General features: G+C 50.2%; 1 protein-coding gene across 4 annotated transcripts in view; it reads left to right on the plus strand.

The window, feature by feature from the left end:
* Positions 1-14,226, plus strand: part of SSH2 (slingshot protein phosphatase 2) — a 76,996-nt gene extending 62,770 nt beyond the window's left edge. For 2 of the 4 annotated variants that reach the window (XM_033172016.1, XM_033172015.1), the window contains 4 exons: positions 238-384; positions 2,008-2,208; positions 7,179-8,037; positions 8,551-11,123. In XM_033172016.1, the coding sequence (XP_033027907.1) occupies positions 238-384; positions 2,008-2,208; positions 7,179-8,037; positions 8,551-10,533 (3,190 nt within the window). In that variant the 3' untranslated portion in view covers positions 10,534-11,123. Of the gene's footprint in view, positions 1-237; positions 385-2,007; positions 2,209-7,178; positions 8,038-8,550 lie in introns of all 4 variants that reach the window. The other 2 variants (XM_033172014.1, XM_033172013.1) reach the window with 2 other exon arrangements.
* The last annotated feature ends 1,254 nt before the right edge of the window (positions 14,227-15,480 follow it).

Below are 15,480 nucleotides of genomic sequence, written 5' to 3' on the forward strand. Positions count from 1 at the left end.
AACAACAGTCAGGGATCCAATGGCCATGTATTGGGGATTTGTGACTCCTGCATTACGGAGGGTGGGGATTAGATTCCCCTTGGGACTCTCTTCCACTCTACCATTCTATGATTCTTAGACATTTCTTAGGGCTGGGAAGGAATCGCCTCACCCCTGTGTGTGTGTGTGTGTGTGTGTGTGTGTGTGTGTGTGTCTAACACCCCCCCTAAACCAGCCTTATTGCCCTTTTGGCTTCAGGGTGCGGTACATTCTGAACGTCACCCGAGAAATCGACAACTTCTTCCCTGGCGTCTTTGAGTACCACAACATCCGTGTTTATGACGAGGAAGCAACAGATCTCCTGGCTTACTGGAACGACACCTACAAATTCATCTCCAAAGCAAAGCAAGTTCCCTTTTTATCTTAATATTAAAAGCGTTTCCACATCCATATAGCATGTGGGCCTATAACTAAAGATATCAGGTTGCATCCACCACTAGACTTACAGTCTTCTTCTTTAGCAATCACTCGTAGCCAAGTAAAATTGTCTTCCATAATCAGGCTTTTAACAATGAGTCCGTAAGTGACTGTGGAGGCCAATTGTGGATCCATACGTCCTTCCACAGTGGGGATATAGGTTTCTGGACAGGAGTTGATCATGGTGTGGATTTGCCAAGCATGCCTTCCTCTTAGTTCGTTTCTCCCTTTCGTCTTGAGTTGGAGGGTCTTCAAAGCACCATGACACCTTTGGTCAAGGCTGTTCTCCAACTGGAGCACTCGCAGGCCAGCGTTTCCCAATTGTTGGTATTTATACTACATTTTTTTAGATTTACCTTGAGAGAGTCTTTGAACCTCTTTCGTTGACCACCAGCATTGCGCTTACTATTTTAAAAAAAAATAAAAAAATTCCTTCCAGTAGCACCTTAGAGACCAACTAAGTTTGTTCTTGGTATGAGCTTTCGTGTGCATGCACACTTCTTCAGATACACTGAAACAGAAGTCACCAGACCCTTATATATAGTGAGAGGGTGGGGAGGGGTAATACTCAGAAGGGTGGTGGGAATGGGGGATTGGCTGATAGGTGTGGGAAACCTGTTGACAACTGTTAACGACTGCCATTTTTAAGTTTGGAATAGAGTAGTTGCTTTGGAAGATGATAATCAGGCATCCGCACAACTTTGCAGTTAAAGCACTTTGATGCCCCGTTAAACCTTCGTGGCTTCCCCCAAAGAATCCTGGGAGCTGTAGTTTGTTGAGGGCGCTGACGGTTGTTAGGAGGCCCCCGATTTCCCCGCACAGAGCTGCAATTTCCAGAGCAGTTTGACAATCAGTCCCTCTTCATAGGGAAGAGTGGGAATTGTAGCTCCGGGAGGAGAATTGGGATTGGGGGGGGGTGTTTCCTCCTAACAGCTCTCAGAACCCTTAAATAAGAATGAGATGAGCTTGCTGGATCAGGCGAAAGGGGGCCCATTGAATCCAGCCTCCTGTTCTCACTGGGGCCGGCCAGATGCCCATAGTGGGAAGCCAGCAAGCAGGACCTGAGCACAGGATCAGCCCTCTCCCCTCCTGGGGTTTCCAGCAACTGGGATTCAGAAGCATCACCGCCTCTCTGACTGTGGAGCTAATAGCCACCCATAGCCCTTGTCTCCATGAACTTGTCTAAATGTGTGAGTGTGAATGAGGCCTGCCAGTTTCAGAGGATCTACTCTGATGACCCATGGAGAGCGAGAGAGAGATACAGATACATATTTTGTGTGTGTGTGTGTGTGTGTGTGTGTGCGCACACACACACACACACAAAAACCCACGTATTGCCAAACTGGTGCTGAAGTGAGCTTTGGTCCAGAACATCAGGAAGGCACCAGCTTTGCAAGGTCTTGATATATATGGCATTTATTGATTCTACCTGTGAAACGCTCTCTCCCCAACAAAGCCCAAGTGTGCCATTTGGGTGATGACTCGGTTGAAGGAACTTGGGTAACCCTCCTCTCTACCTCTCCCCCTCCCTTTCCCTTTATCGTCTTGCAGGAAGAACGGATCCAAGTGCCTGGTTCACTGCAAGATGGGGGTCAGCCGGTCGGCCTCCACGGTGATTGCCTACGCCATGAAGGAGTACGGCTGGAACCTCGACCGGGCCTACGACTACGTGAAGGAGCGCCGGACCGTCACCAAGCCCAACCCCAGCTTCATGCGGCAGCTAGAGGAGTATCAGGGCATCCTCCTGGCCAGGTGAGTCTGAAACAGCCAAGGCAGCACCCCAGCGTCCCTGACAATGGGCAGCTGGGGGCCAGAGGGTGTTTCATGGAATGCCAGCACCTGACTTCTTCTGAATTTCAGCTTTCACACACAGAAATAATAGAAATCCTTGCTCTCTTTGATGCAAAGTTTAGGAAACTTTTGGAGCTGCATTGACTGCGTGTGTGTGTGTAAAAAGTGGCATTTTGGGAGAGCACAAATGCATAGTTTTTAGCTTAGTTGAATATCTTTTTACCCCCCTTTTCTGCAAAAAAAAAGTGGAGGAGCAATCAAAGCATTTTTTAAAAAATCAGATAAATTGCCAAAATATCCGTTGGGATGCAGTGAAATCAATTGTGATGAAAACAAAGTCAGTAAGAACCGTTGGTCATTGAAACCAATGGGGGAAATTGGGGGGGGGGGACCCAGCAGGAATAAATTAAAACTTAGGTCATCTTTTTAAAAAGCTTTTTAGCTGTGCGCACTGTGTGTGTGTGTGTTTCCCCCACAACCTGCTTCCCCCAAACACCAAAACAACTTTGCTTTCTGGCTGGCTTTTGAGGGGCCTGTGTGTTTGTGTGTTGCAGATTCCCCAGGCTTCCCCTTCCCCACCTTCTCAAGTTCCTTTTCTTATGCAAAACCGAAGGGGTTGTTTTTGTAATGAGAGACCCCCATCATCTGATTGGGAAAAGATGTCTCAATATGTCATGTGTCTGTCTGTGTTTTCCTTCTCTCCCCCCCCCCTTCCAACTGTACACATGTGTGTCCTCGGGTGACCTCCAGAGAGCGGAAAGAGAGAGAGACGGCATGTCCTGCCAGAGGGATCCCAGCTCACTGCCACGTGGTTCCCAGGTGGCTTTGCTGTGGATGTCAGGCCTTTTGAAAAGTGTGTGTGTGTGTGTGTGTGTTGGGGTGGCACATGGCAAATGGGGGGGGCAGGCTAGCAGCAGGTTATCTGCACTGGCCCAAACTTTTTAACTTTTGGGAGGCACAGACTCTACAGGGCCCATCGCAGAATCCCATCCAAAACAAACAAGCAAAACTTGGCAGTTGCTATAAACCACATTTCAAACATTCAGAGCCCTTTGCGCAGTTATCTCGGCCATGATCCTTGCGACAAGCCTGCGAAACAGGCCTGGGATCCTTGAGTTGCATCCAACTACGCTCTACTCAAGAGTAGACCTGTTGGAGTTGATGGACCACAATCAGTTGTACCTGTTCTGTTCAGTGGGTCTACTCTTAGTAGGACTAAACATTCAAATAAAAGCTTATCTCCCTATTGCACACTGCGGTTGAGGCATAGAAAATGAGTGGTTCCGAGGCTCACCAGAGTTTTCCTGAGCAATTTTATGACGGGATCCTGATGTGGACAAAGGGGTTTATTAACTTGTGCTTTTGAAATCAGTATTAGGCAATGTCAAATTTGACCCAAGAGGCACAGGGGAGGGCTGTCGAGGGCTCAATTCTGCCTCTACAGGCAGCAATGCTTCTGAATACCAGCTGCTGGAATCCACAGGAGGGGAGAGTGTTGCTCTTGTGCTTGAATTCTGCTTGGCGGTTTCTCACGGGCACCTGGTCGGCCTGTGAGAACAGGATGCTGGACTAGATGGGCCATGGGCCTGATCCAGCAGGCTGTTCTTAATGCCCTTCCGCCCCCCCATCCCACACCAGAATGCAAAAGCAACAGGTGGATGTTTCCAAATCATTGAGGTCAAGGAGGTGCTGGCATGGCATAATGGTTAGGTGTGGCATTATTTGGGCAAACCCCTTCCCAGGGATGTTTCCCTGTAATCCAAATAGTGAACAGGGGATACTGCCTTCAAACCACAAAGGTAAATAGCGTAGAGCAGGGGTCAGCAAACTTTTTCAGAAGGGGGCCGGTCCACTATCCCTCAGACCTTGTGGGGGGCTGGACCATATGGTCCAGCCCCCCACAAGGTCTGAGGGATGGCATATATATATATGGTCCAGCCCCATATATATATTGGGGGGGGGGAGAACAAATTCCTATGCCCCATAAATAACCCAGAGATGCATTTAAAATAAAATGACACATTCTACTCATGTAAAAACACACTGATACCCAGACCGTCCATGGGCCAGATTTAGAAGGCAGTTGGGCCGGATCCGACCCAAGGCATAGAGGAACCTGACTTCTGGATATTTACCAAAGACCCACCAAGTCCGACATCCTGTTCTCGCAGTGGCCAGCCAGGTGCCCCAGTGCAAAGCCCCCCAAAGCAGTCTCCCCCCCCCAACTCATGTTCTCCAGCAAGTGATAATCAAAGTTTATTTGTTTATTTCACAAAATGTGTGATTGTATTTAAAAAAAACAAACCCTCAAAAGTGGTTTACAGAAAAGATAAAAGAACAAAATCAATTATAAAGATTAGCAGCCATAATTTAAGGCCAGTACATGCAGAAAGTCATCTGCTGCCTCCACAGTAATTCAGTCACAAATCTGCAAGAGTGGAATGTCATGTTTTGAGGTTCTTTTGGGACTTAATATGTCACCTGTCAGTATTCATGACCCGTGTGGGGTGTGCATGCAGGCTTTGTTCTCAAGAAGCGCAGATCAGGTTGTTGCAGATTGTAGAGGCTGCTTTGAGCACACAAATGGTAATTATGGTAAATATAATTGTGATCTTACGGGAGGCAATACGTAGCCATTACAATGAGCAGCTGTTGACCAGCAGCTAAAAGTGCTGTAGTCCGGAGAAACCTTTTTGACCCCTGCCTTGCGGCCTTGTTTACCATCGCTGCCCACCCTGGGACAGATCCTTTGCTGATTCACGTTCATATGATTGGCTCTTGGGTTTCAGAGCCTGACGGTGCAGGGAAGGTTGTGGTTCTTGGGTTACACCTTTGCCAGGGTGTGAGAGCGGCCTGTGGGGCCAGGGGGGTTTTCCAGCAGCAGCAACTGCTTTTTGATGCACTGTCAAGCCACATTCCCCTCCCACCAGCAAGATCCTGCTCCTATGCTCTTGGACCTCCTTCCTCCCAAAACTCCCAGTCTCTTTTTTATCTTCCTGTGCAAGTTGTGGGTTTTTCCTTAGAAACCTAACAAGAACTTCACAATAGACTGGCTGCTGGATCAGACCAGTGACTCATGCAGCCAAGCATCCTGTTCTCGCAGTGACCAGCAAGGTGCCCCGACGGGAAGCCCAAAGCAGGAGCTGAGCGAAACGGCAACAGTCATCCCGTTTGTGATTCCCAGAAGCTGATATTCAGAGGCATAGTGCCTCCCATAGTAGAAGCAGGTTATAGCCACCCTGGCTAGTAATATTTGGTAGCCTTACCATCCCAAGAATTTGTCTAAGCCCCTTTAAAAGCCATCCATGTTGGTGGTGTTATTATTTATTTATTTATTTATTTATTAAATTTGTGTACCTGCGGCTCTCAGGGTGGTCACAAAATAAAATCACAAAATGCATAATAAAAACAAAAACAACCCAATAACCCCCCCCAAAAAACCACATTTTAAAAGGGCATGGGATGTCAAATCAGCCCAAGGCCTGGTTGAAGAGGAACGCTTTTGCCCAGCACCTAAAGGTACATAATGAAGGCGCCAGGCAAAGCTCCCTGGGAAGAGCATTCCACAAATGGGTAGCCACTGCAGAAAAGGCCCCATTCTCGTGTTGCTGCTCTCTCGGGTGCACTGTGTGAATAGTTCCACCCTTTTCTCTGTCCTGAATCCTTTTGTCTGATGTTCCCAAGTTCTGGTATTATGGGACAGGGAGAAAATATTGCATGTACTTCTATCAACTCCACTTACTTGCCTTTACTTTTAATTCTAATGCCCCAGATATTTATGACTTCGGTGTTTCTCAACAACCCTGCCAGTTAAAAGCTGAATCACATGGGAGTGATCCCAATCCTCAGAACATGCCATTTACTGGTGGTGGCCCTTGGAGGAGTGTGGCCTGCTTGAGGCGCCTCCCCTTGGTCACCTCTCGCATGGCTGCGTCAGGAGGGCTGCTACCCTCTCTGGAGCGCTGCGATCTCCACACATGAGAAGGGGAAGACAGAAGTGGCGTCCCTGGCTCTCTGGCTTTGGATGGAGTCCGTGCTCCCTCTAGGGGCCAGAGCTTGTAAGTTGTGGAGCAAACGGCACAAAACACCGACAGCAGCCAGGCTGCTGCCCTTCTTCTCATCATCAGCTGCAACAACATGTTTTTGTTCCCTGGAAGAGAGCTGCCCTCCGTGTCCCCGGTGGCAGCGGCATGATTCTGGGAACAGGTGGCCGAGCAGGAACAAAACCAGCATCTGACCAGAGACGGCAAGCGCCTGACTTGAGCATTGTAGTTGCAGAGCCCCTTTGCAGGGCAAAAAACAACCTCCCTCTTCCTGCATCCCAACCCAATGGGCTATATTAGAGCTTGAGAGCTGTTCCAACAGAATTCTGCAACTCTGGTCCTCTGTCCGTCATCAGAGCTCAAGGGCACTTTTCCAGTCAGGCAGAAACACTCAAGGAGGGGAGTGCCAAGCAGGACAGTAAGGGGAGGTGGCCTGGGGAGAGTCCTAAGGGTCAGATGGAGAGGGCTGCAGGGCCGCATTCGGCCCCCAGGCCTGAGGCTACCCCCCCCTTTACTAGGCACTGTTGATTTGTATGATACAGTGGAATCGCATGAGTCCTGGCTCTGCTTCCAGGAAGGGTGCTGTCAGTGGCAGGGGACCAGCTGTTCTCCAGAGTCTTCTTCCCAGCTCAACAGGTGTCCCTGATTTTGCACAGAGTGAGTCAGTTGACAATTTGTATAATTCACAGAGGCCCCTTCATTCTTTGGGACAGAACTCTGGTTGTTTTTGGAACAAGGAGAGCCAATCATGGGCTAACCCCGTCTCAAATGCAGCGCTTCCGTCCCCTCTTGCGAACTCTCCCCATGCCACCTTTCCCCCTTTGTGCGTTTTGTCTGAGTGGCTTTCGAACCCAATGCTGATATCTCCCCCTATCTCCTTCCCCGCAGTAAGCAGCGGCACAACAAGCTGTGGCGCTCACACTCCGACAGCGACCTCTCCGACCACCACGAGCCCATGGGCAAGTCCGGGATGGAGGTGAGCAAGAAGGAGATCACTACGTCGGCGGACCAGATCTCGGAGAGCAAGACCTCCTGCGGCCACCACCACGTGCCCATGTCTCCAGGGCCCATGACCGCCAGTCCGCACACAGAACCCTTGTGCCATCTGGGCGCTGATGCTGCCGGGAACTTGTGCAACATCGAGCGGGTGGTGCAGCTAGAGATCACCACGAGAGACTTCAACACCGAGCAGATGGAGGACAAGCTGAACTTGAACAACATCAACGGGTGCTCCTCCGGTTGCTGCTTGGACGACTCAAAGTTCCCCCTGGATAATTGTAACGCCTCGGATGCCTTGCTGCAGCAGCGAGAGGCCTTGGGGGCAGCGGCAGAGTTCCCGGACTTGGCAGTGGACGACTTGGAGAAGGATGCCCTCAAGCAAGGAGACGGGAACATCCACCTGGTGCCCATGGAAGAGCTGGAGTCTTGCTTGCAGGACGTCTCCAACCATAACTCGCCAAGCCCCCCTCCTGTGACGTCCTTGCCGGAGGAGGCGGACTTTGGCGCCGACCGGATCGACTTCTTCAGCGCCTTGGAGAAGTTTGTGGAGCTCTCTCAGGACAGCCGGCCACGGACTTGTTCCCACTCCAGGACGGAGGATCAGGGGGGCGGGAGGAACGGTCTCTCCAAAGTGTCGGGGCTGGAGCTGTCGCCCTCCAACCCTACAGAAGATGCCCAAGGAAGCAACTCCTCGGACAACTCGCCGCAGCCGTCCGAGGGGTCCTCTGTGGAGGAGGAGCAGCTGAAGGTACGCAAGGTGGACGGTGCTTTTCTGCCGAGTGTTTTGAAAACAGGAGCCCCTGCCAGAAGTGTCAGATATTGGGAGTGCAAGAGGGGGATGGGAAGATCGGAACAGTGGCAGGAAAGGTCAGAATATTGATGGGGCTGGAACTAAGGTGAAGTGACCCACTCAGAGGCCATCAAAGTAGGGGGATCTCAGAGGGGGGCAGGTCACAGAACTCAGCAATGCTCTCCCCAATTCATCATGCTACTGCCTGCCAAGTTTTAAGATGTCCAGAATGACTTTGATGGGGCATTGTGAGGCTTCTAAATGTGGCAGCCAGCAGGGTGAGGAGCCCTTGGGGATGCAGCGATGGAAGTTGGGCCCTATCCTTAGAATCCACTGCCACACCATTTGTTTCCCCCTCCAAGTTAGAAAGGTGGTTAACTACAGAATATTCTGTCAAAACGCTTGCTGAACGTTGGGAGCATTTTATTTGTAAAATTCTAACCCATTCTTTTCTCTCTCTTAAATTTAAAGCTCTCTGAACCGAGCCGTTCAGGCGGCCTGACTCGTTCTCACTCTGAAAACGCCATCTCTGTGAAAGACATCATCACCGAGATCGAATCGATCCGCCAGGGGGCAGGGCAGGGACAGGCGAAGACGGACGCTTTGAACAATCCGGTCCTGGTGTCGAAGAGAAACACAGTCCATGAGCTTCCTCCCGAGTCAGCCTGGGAAAGCAAGCCTCGAAAAGCCGATCCAGGCGAAGGCGGTGGCTCGGTCCCGAAGGAGGCGGCTAGCGAGCTTTTGAAACCGGACCGAGAAGCCGCTTCAGCCCAGCCGGTGCCGCCTTGTAAGCTGGACGCAGAAGACAGCGGCAACTCGGGAGAAGACTCGGCGGAGGGCCATCCGAACCCCGGACCCAAATGGTGTCCTGGATCGGTACGGCGTGCCACCCTGGAGTTTGAGGAGCGCCTGCGGCAAGAGCAGGAGCTGCAGCACTCTAACCCCATTGTCCTGCTACCCGTCCGGAAGAACTCCAGGATCGAATCCTCAGCAGTGGCCGACCCCACAGCGAAGGGGAAGCAGGAAGAGCCATCTCACGAGCCGGCCCAGTTCTCTGGGGAGAAGGTAGCCTCAAGAGCTGGGGGCGCAGAGACTGGGGCTGGCTCGGAACAGCCCCCCGGAATGCTGCCGGCGTCTTCTCCCCCACGAGATGGCCTGTTGGCAGAGCTGGAGGGGTTGGCCAGAGAGCACCGCTTGGTGGTTTCTCTGGAAAGCCCCGACAGCCTCCCTGCCCCTGGCCTTCTGCTTCCAAAAAGGATTGAAATCATAGAGTACACCCACGCGGTCACGTTGCCCAACCCCACTGGGCTGGAAAGGGGCCACACGCAAGATGACTCGGAGGAAAGCAAGATAGCCACCACCTCGTTGGCGGTTGACGAAAACTGCAACGCTGCTTTGTGTTCCCAGAATCCCCCGGGAGCCTTGCCCATGCCGGGGCCTTCCGAGCCAGAGAGCAAAGACTTTAAGAAGGCCATTTTTACCTTGGGTAGCCCTGGGGAAGATGCTGTCAGAGGGCCGGCCGACATGCGCACCTCTCCTTCTGCGAGTCAGGCAGGGTGCCCCCCTCCGCCGCCCTCCAATCGCCAGCCCTTTGTTTGCTTGCAGGGGGTCACTCAGGACAGCACAAGCACTGACCCTGAGCCAGCCCCTCTGGGAGGATACGCTGGTAATGGACAGTTTGCCTTTGAGGAGAGGGGAGGTGCTCTGCGCCGGAGGAGCGAGGGCGCTTTGACACACTGGACCCCAGAGGACTATGACCTACTACGCACTCAAAAGGTGGGCACGGGTGCCAACACTGTGGGGGCTGCCGCCACACCTCTCCTTCGCCGTGGCCTTCCTCACAGCTCCAGCAGTGACAGCATCAGAGACCTGAGGGGGGACACAGTGAGGCAGCGGGCAAAGGACCTTGAGGCCCATGTCCGGCAAGCAGGCCTCACGTTCCCTTCTCAGATGAAGCGCTCTGCGTCACTGGCGAAGCTGGGCGGCCTGAACTTGTCAAAAGACGATTTGCTCTCGGGGAACCCCTTCCCTTCCAGCGCCAGGCCAGCCACTCTGGAATCACTCCAGGCCCCCTCCGGCCGCGGGGAAGCACTCTCGCAGGGCGGCCTAGCTTTGCCAACGCCAGAACCTGCCCCGTTGTTGCCCGCCCCCCAGCCCACGGCGCATTTTGTCGAGCAGCTCAAGATGGCGGCCGAGTCCATCGCCCTGAGCAGCCCCGTGGAGAGGCCTCTGGCGCAGTATGCCAAAGAGTTCAGCCTGGCCCGGCAGCTTCCGGGTGCGAAATTGACTAGCCCCCCAGAGGCCCCGCTGCCAGGGTTGGCGACGACTCCCCACCCGCCCCACTGGTTGGCTGTGCTCCCCCGGCCCCAGCATGGTAGAACTCGACCGCCCAGAAGGCTGAGAAAGGCAAATGACAGGAAACGAACAACCAACCCATTGTACAACACCATGTGAACTTCAGCCCTCTCTCCCCCCCGCCTCTCCTCCCCCCACAACAACTTGACTTATTTTGCAACACCCTCGTCGTGTTTTCTCCAAATGGGGCAGATGTAATATATATTGAAACATGCACTTTATTGGTTTAATTTTTATATGTTCGTTATTTTTACTGTTTCTGTTGCATGTGGGTTTTGAGGTGGCTGGTTTTCATGGTTCTCCCCATCCCACCCCCTGTGCAAATGACTGCAAGATCACATTTTTTTCCCTTAACTTTAAAAAAAGAAGTTTTAAACCCTTAACAAACCTCAACATTTTTTTTTATTTTTGGTCTTAAAAGAACACCCCTCCTTTAAAACAAAAGAGAGAAGGGAAGAAAAATATCTGAAATGCTCTCTTTCATTGGGCCAAAAGAAAGATGTGCTTTTATTGTTTTAAAAAAATTGGGATTTTGTGGGAGATGGGGATGCAGAAGGAAGAAAGGGAGACCGTTAGGAGGGAAAGGAAGACCATTGGGAGTGAGGGGTGTTCTCTTAAAACAAACTTCATTCTTTTTTAGGGGTTTAACCCTTTCATTACTTGAATAAAGCTGTGGGCCTTTTCAAGAATATGGCCATATCATCTGTTTCCTTTCCCCTCTTCCACCCCAAACCCCCATTCTTGGTTCCCCTTCCTCCTCCTCCCCCAGTCCTGAAATTGCCTGGCCTTCTCTCCCTGCTCTTGTCTGATACAATCCAAAAGCTGACTAGTTTATACAAATATATACCCCCACCCTTTGTGTTCTTCTCCATCATTCCCTGACGCTTCTCGCGGAAAGGTTTGTGTCTCTTACATTGTACATAACAGTGCTCATGTAGATAACTCATTTGGGGGGGGAGGTTCCACTTAACATCATTTTCTCTGCGGTTAACCAGTGGCAAATCTGCAAACACTTTTCTGGAATGGGCTTAGCTCCTTTTCCCTTTTCTCTGACACTTGCTTCTCTTCCGTTATTTCTTTCTTTAAAAGGTGATTCTTTCTGTCAGCTTGTGCCAAATGTATGCATGTTTCTCTCTCTGAAAAGCTAAGAAAACCTTCAGCTTGCATGATCCTCTTGTTCCCAATGCATTGTCTACAGGGCACAACTGTCCGGTGTTTTAGCAAGGACATCTGTTGGCACTGTGTGCGCCAATGCACTCCCCGTCTTGCGCACACATATGTGTGCGCCGTTACATTTTATTTTTTTCTGGAGATCAGGGTTTCGGGTTTTTTTTAATGTCCTCAATAACACGCCCCAGTTGTGCTGAGTTCTGTGGTGCGCCAAGACCTCGTGTGTCAAACGGTGGTCCCAAACTAACGTCTCTAAATTTCCATGTTTTTATGGAGAAGTCTTTTTACACCTCCCATCTTCTGAAGCACCCAGGGATCTTTGCAGGAATAAAATAATAACCCTGCTTCCTAATGAGAAAGAAGTAGGCCGTTTTAACCCCTTCTCTCAGGAGAACAGCTGCCGGGCAGGCAGGCGAATGCTGCAATATAGGAGAATATCATGAAAAGATACATTTTTGGGGGGGTGCTTTCCCACAAGCCTCCTGCAGGTAAGAGAGAAAGGAGACCCCTAAAACTAGCCCAGAAAGTGGCTGCTGTCATTACTGCATGTTGACACTTGGCTTGATTCTTTTTTTAAGCCTCAGCAAAGATGGATGCTTCTCAAATGTGAGTGAATGGTCTGTGACTAAATTCCAGGCGGATTTACTTTATTTTTTCCAGACCTCACTGCAGGGGTGTTGAGGAGTGTGTGCCTGCCCCCCTCTTAGACTTCCTCCTCCTCGGCCCCTTCCCCCACTGCAGGCTCAGGCCTCTTGTGAACTTTGCAAAACGGAGGGTGCTGTAAGCGTCAGATGTTTTGCCCTGATCTTTTGCTGAGCGATTCTCCCGGAAATCGGGCTCTGTATGTTGGTTTTTGCAAAGTGTCTTTCTGATGACTTCTCTGCCAGGGCCCCAAGTCGAACTAGGAGCTATTAACTAACGCCTTTTACTTTCCATTGCTTTCAGAATCCAGGGTTGGCATTGAGGCCTCTTCCGGAAGCCAAATCTGTGCCTTCTGTCTCATCTCTGCCAGGGGTTTTGTTGTTGTTGGGGGGGGGGTATCCCCCCTTCTCTGCCCCCCTCTTAATATTAAACCCCTGCTCTTCAACTTTGCACTCCGTGACCGATCCCAAACTGCCACATTTATCAAAACTGGATTGCTCAAATGCATCGTAGCTGTTGGCAAGTTTTGTTCTTCTGTATGCAGATCTGCTTGTGGGAAGAAGAAAAAACTATACCGCTGGTTCAAAGCATGACTGTTTGTTTGTTCCTTTGTTTTAGAAAAAAGGGCATTTTCATTCTTAACTCCAGTGTATAAAGTTGATGTTTTCTTTCAGGGCGTCTTCCCCTCTCTCTCCCCCACCCCCAATTTTTTTTGGGGGGGGGTTGCCCTGCAAATGTCAAAAATGTTCAGCATCATCTCAGCAGCAACTCGCCCCCCTCCCAGTTTCCAGCTCTTTGACCTAGCTGTATACTGTGAGCTTTTGTTGAGCTTTGCACAAAGAGAGGGGTGTCGGGGTCTGGGTGGGTGTTTCTGTGAATGTGTGTGTGTGTGTGTGTTTTGGGTCCTCGCTGATTCTGTATGTGGACAAAACAGATCTATATAAATATATATAATATTTTCTGTACCATGCATTCAGCTGAGTCTTTATCCCCCTCCCCGTATCTCCCAGTGTCAGCTGCCCCCCCTCTGTGTGTGTGTGTCAAACCCACCTGGCTTGTAAGAGAATGATTTCACCCTAAACCGCGAAATTGGCAAACCACCACTCCTTTTGTTTATTTTTTAAATTGGGAGGGTGGGAGTTCTGTCTTCCTTCGATGCCTCTCCCCTTTCTGGGGGCTTTGCTTTTTCCTCCCCCTCCCCCCCCAACCAAACAACTCAGCCATGGATGGCTCTCTCTTCCACCCACAAAAAGTTGCCATCTCGACACGCTTGTCCAGAGCCAAAGGGCTAAAGGTGTGTGTGGGGGGGGAATCACTCTGCTTAACTCTCCAAGTCGCCATTAGATGCCCCCTTTGGAGCGATGCTAACCCCCACCCATGGCTTATGTTGGGGAATATCCCATCAAACCTCAAAGGAGGCCACCAAGCAGGGGAGAACCCCCCCCCCCACCTGCCACTTTCTTGATTTCCCAGCCCAGGTTAAACTGGCTGTTGAAGTGGGCTGTGCCTACTGGAATAGCAAGCCCTGTTGTGGAATCCAAATATCCATGTTTCGCACTGATAGCAGGCGTTGGTGCCTTTTTTGGGGTGGGGGAGCTGTCTTCAGGGCTGTCTCAGCCACTTCCGGTCGAGAATTTGGCAAGAGCATTGTGGCCTCTCGTCTTGATCCATCTCTCTCTCTGTCTCTGTCTCTCAACGCAGCCCTGTCCTACGGCGATTGTGGCTGTGGGTGTATTTCGCAAATTTGGAGCCCTCCTGCAACGGCTTGGGGAGAAACACCTCCTTTTACTGCTGGTCTTCTTTCTTTTATACATATCCTCCCCCTGCCCTTTGACCTTTGCTCTCCACCCACCCAAGAGTGGCTTGTACCATAAGACTTTTGCCCAACAAAGGTGTTCGGCTGTTTTTAAATGTGAACTACTGCGTTTTCAGGGTGCGGATTCAACGTTCTTGTTACTGAATAAATTTTTATTTTGAGAACCGAGAGTGTCTTGTCTGAATCAGGTTGCGGGGGGGGGGGGTTCATCAGTGGGCCACAAAGGAAAGTCAGGAGCCTGGGTGGTTGAGGGAGCAGCAGCAGGGGCAGGCCCCTGAAAATTGCAAGTACACGAACATTTGCAAGAACTCGGTCTTTTAGTGTGGCAGCCCTTACACTTTGGAACTCCCTGCCCATTGAGGTCAGGCAGGAGCCTTCACTGTTCTATAACACCAAGGAACTGGTAGTGGACTACAGGGGGGAAAGGCGGACATTCAGCCCTTGTATATTGGTGGGAACCGGGTGGAGAGGGTGGCTATATTCAAGTTTCTGGGTGTTACTATCGAGCAGGGTATGACCTGGAGCGCTAATACCATTGCTCTGGTAAAGAAGGCCCAGCAGAGACTTTATTTCCTCAGACTTTTAAAAAAAGAACAATCTGAGTGAGAGACTGCTGGTGTCCTTCTATCGAGGAAGCATAGAGAGCATTCTTACATACTGTATCTGTGCTTGGTTTGCCAACTGCACAGTCACCCACAGGAAAGTGCTCCAGAAGGTCATAACCACAGCCTGAAAGATTATCGGTCATCCTCTCCCATCTTTGGGCGAATTATATAGCTTCCGTTGTCTTAAAAAAGCAAACAACATTTTGCAGGATTCATCTCGTCCTGGATATAGTCTGTTTGCACGGTTGCCTTCAGGCAAGAGATATAGAACAATTAAATCAAGAACGAATAACTAAAAAAAACAGTTTTTATCCAAGAACTATAACTTTTAAATGCTGTAACCAAATGATATGATCTTGGGGAGTCGTGATGTGTGGCTGTGAATGTATAAATGCGTATATGTGGCTGTGAATGTGGGGTGGCATTCAATTTCGTTGTACTACGTACAGTGACAATAAAGTAGCTATGTCTTCTCAGCACCTGCTAATAACATTCTTCTTTACACAAGCCTACTTAGGTGTTTAGGAAGTTGAAGCAAGTTTTAATCCGGTTTTAGTCTATTATTTTTTATCTTACTTTTTTCATTATTCTTTTTAATTTTTCTTATTTTGTTTTTTCTGTAAACCACTTTGCCGTTTTAACCCCCCCCCCCCCGGTACGCTCCATTGTTTCTTGAGACAGATGGATGCCAATCATAGCTATACGGAGAGATCAGTTGGGTTAGCCTTGAAATACTTTCGTTCATAGAATCGGAGTGGCTAAGAAGTGTAACAAATGGAGGTTTTTTGCTACTTTTTTACTTGCACTTACTCT

This window comes from Lacerta agilis, chromosome 15, assembly GCF_009819535.1.
Source record: "Lacerta agilis isolate rLacAgi1 chromosome 15, rLacAgi1.pri, whole genome shotgun sequence".
Taxonomy (NCBI): domain Eukaryota; kingdom Metazoa; phylum Chordata; class Lepidosauria; order Squamata; family Lacertidae; genus Lacerta; species Lacerta agilis.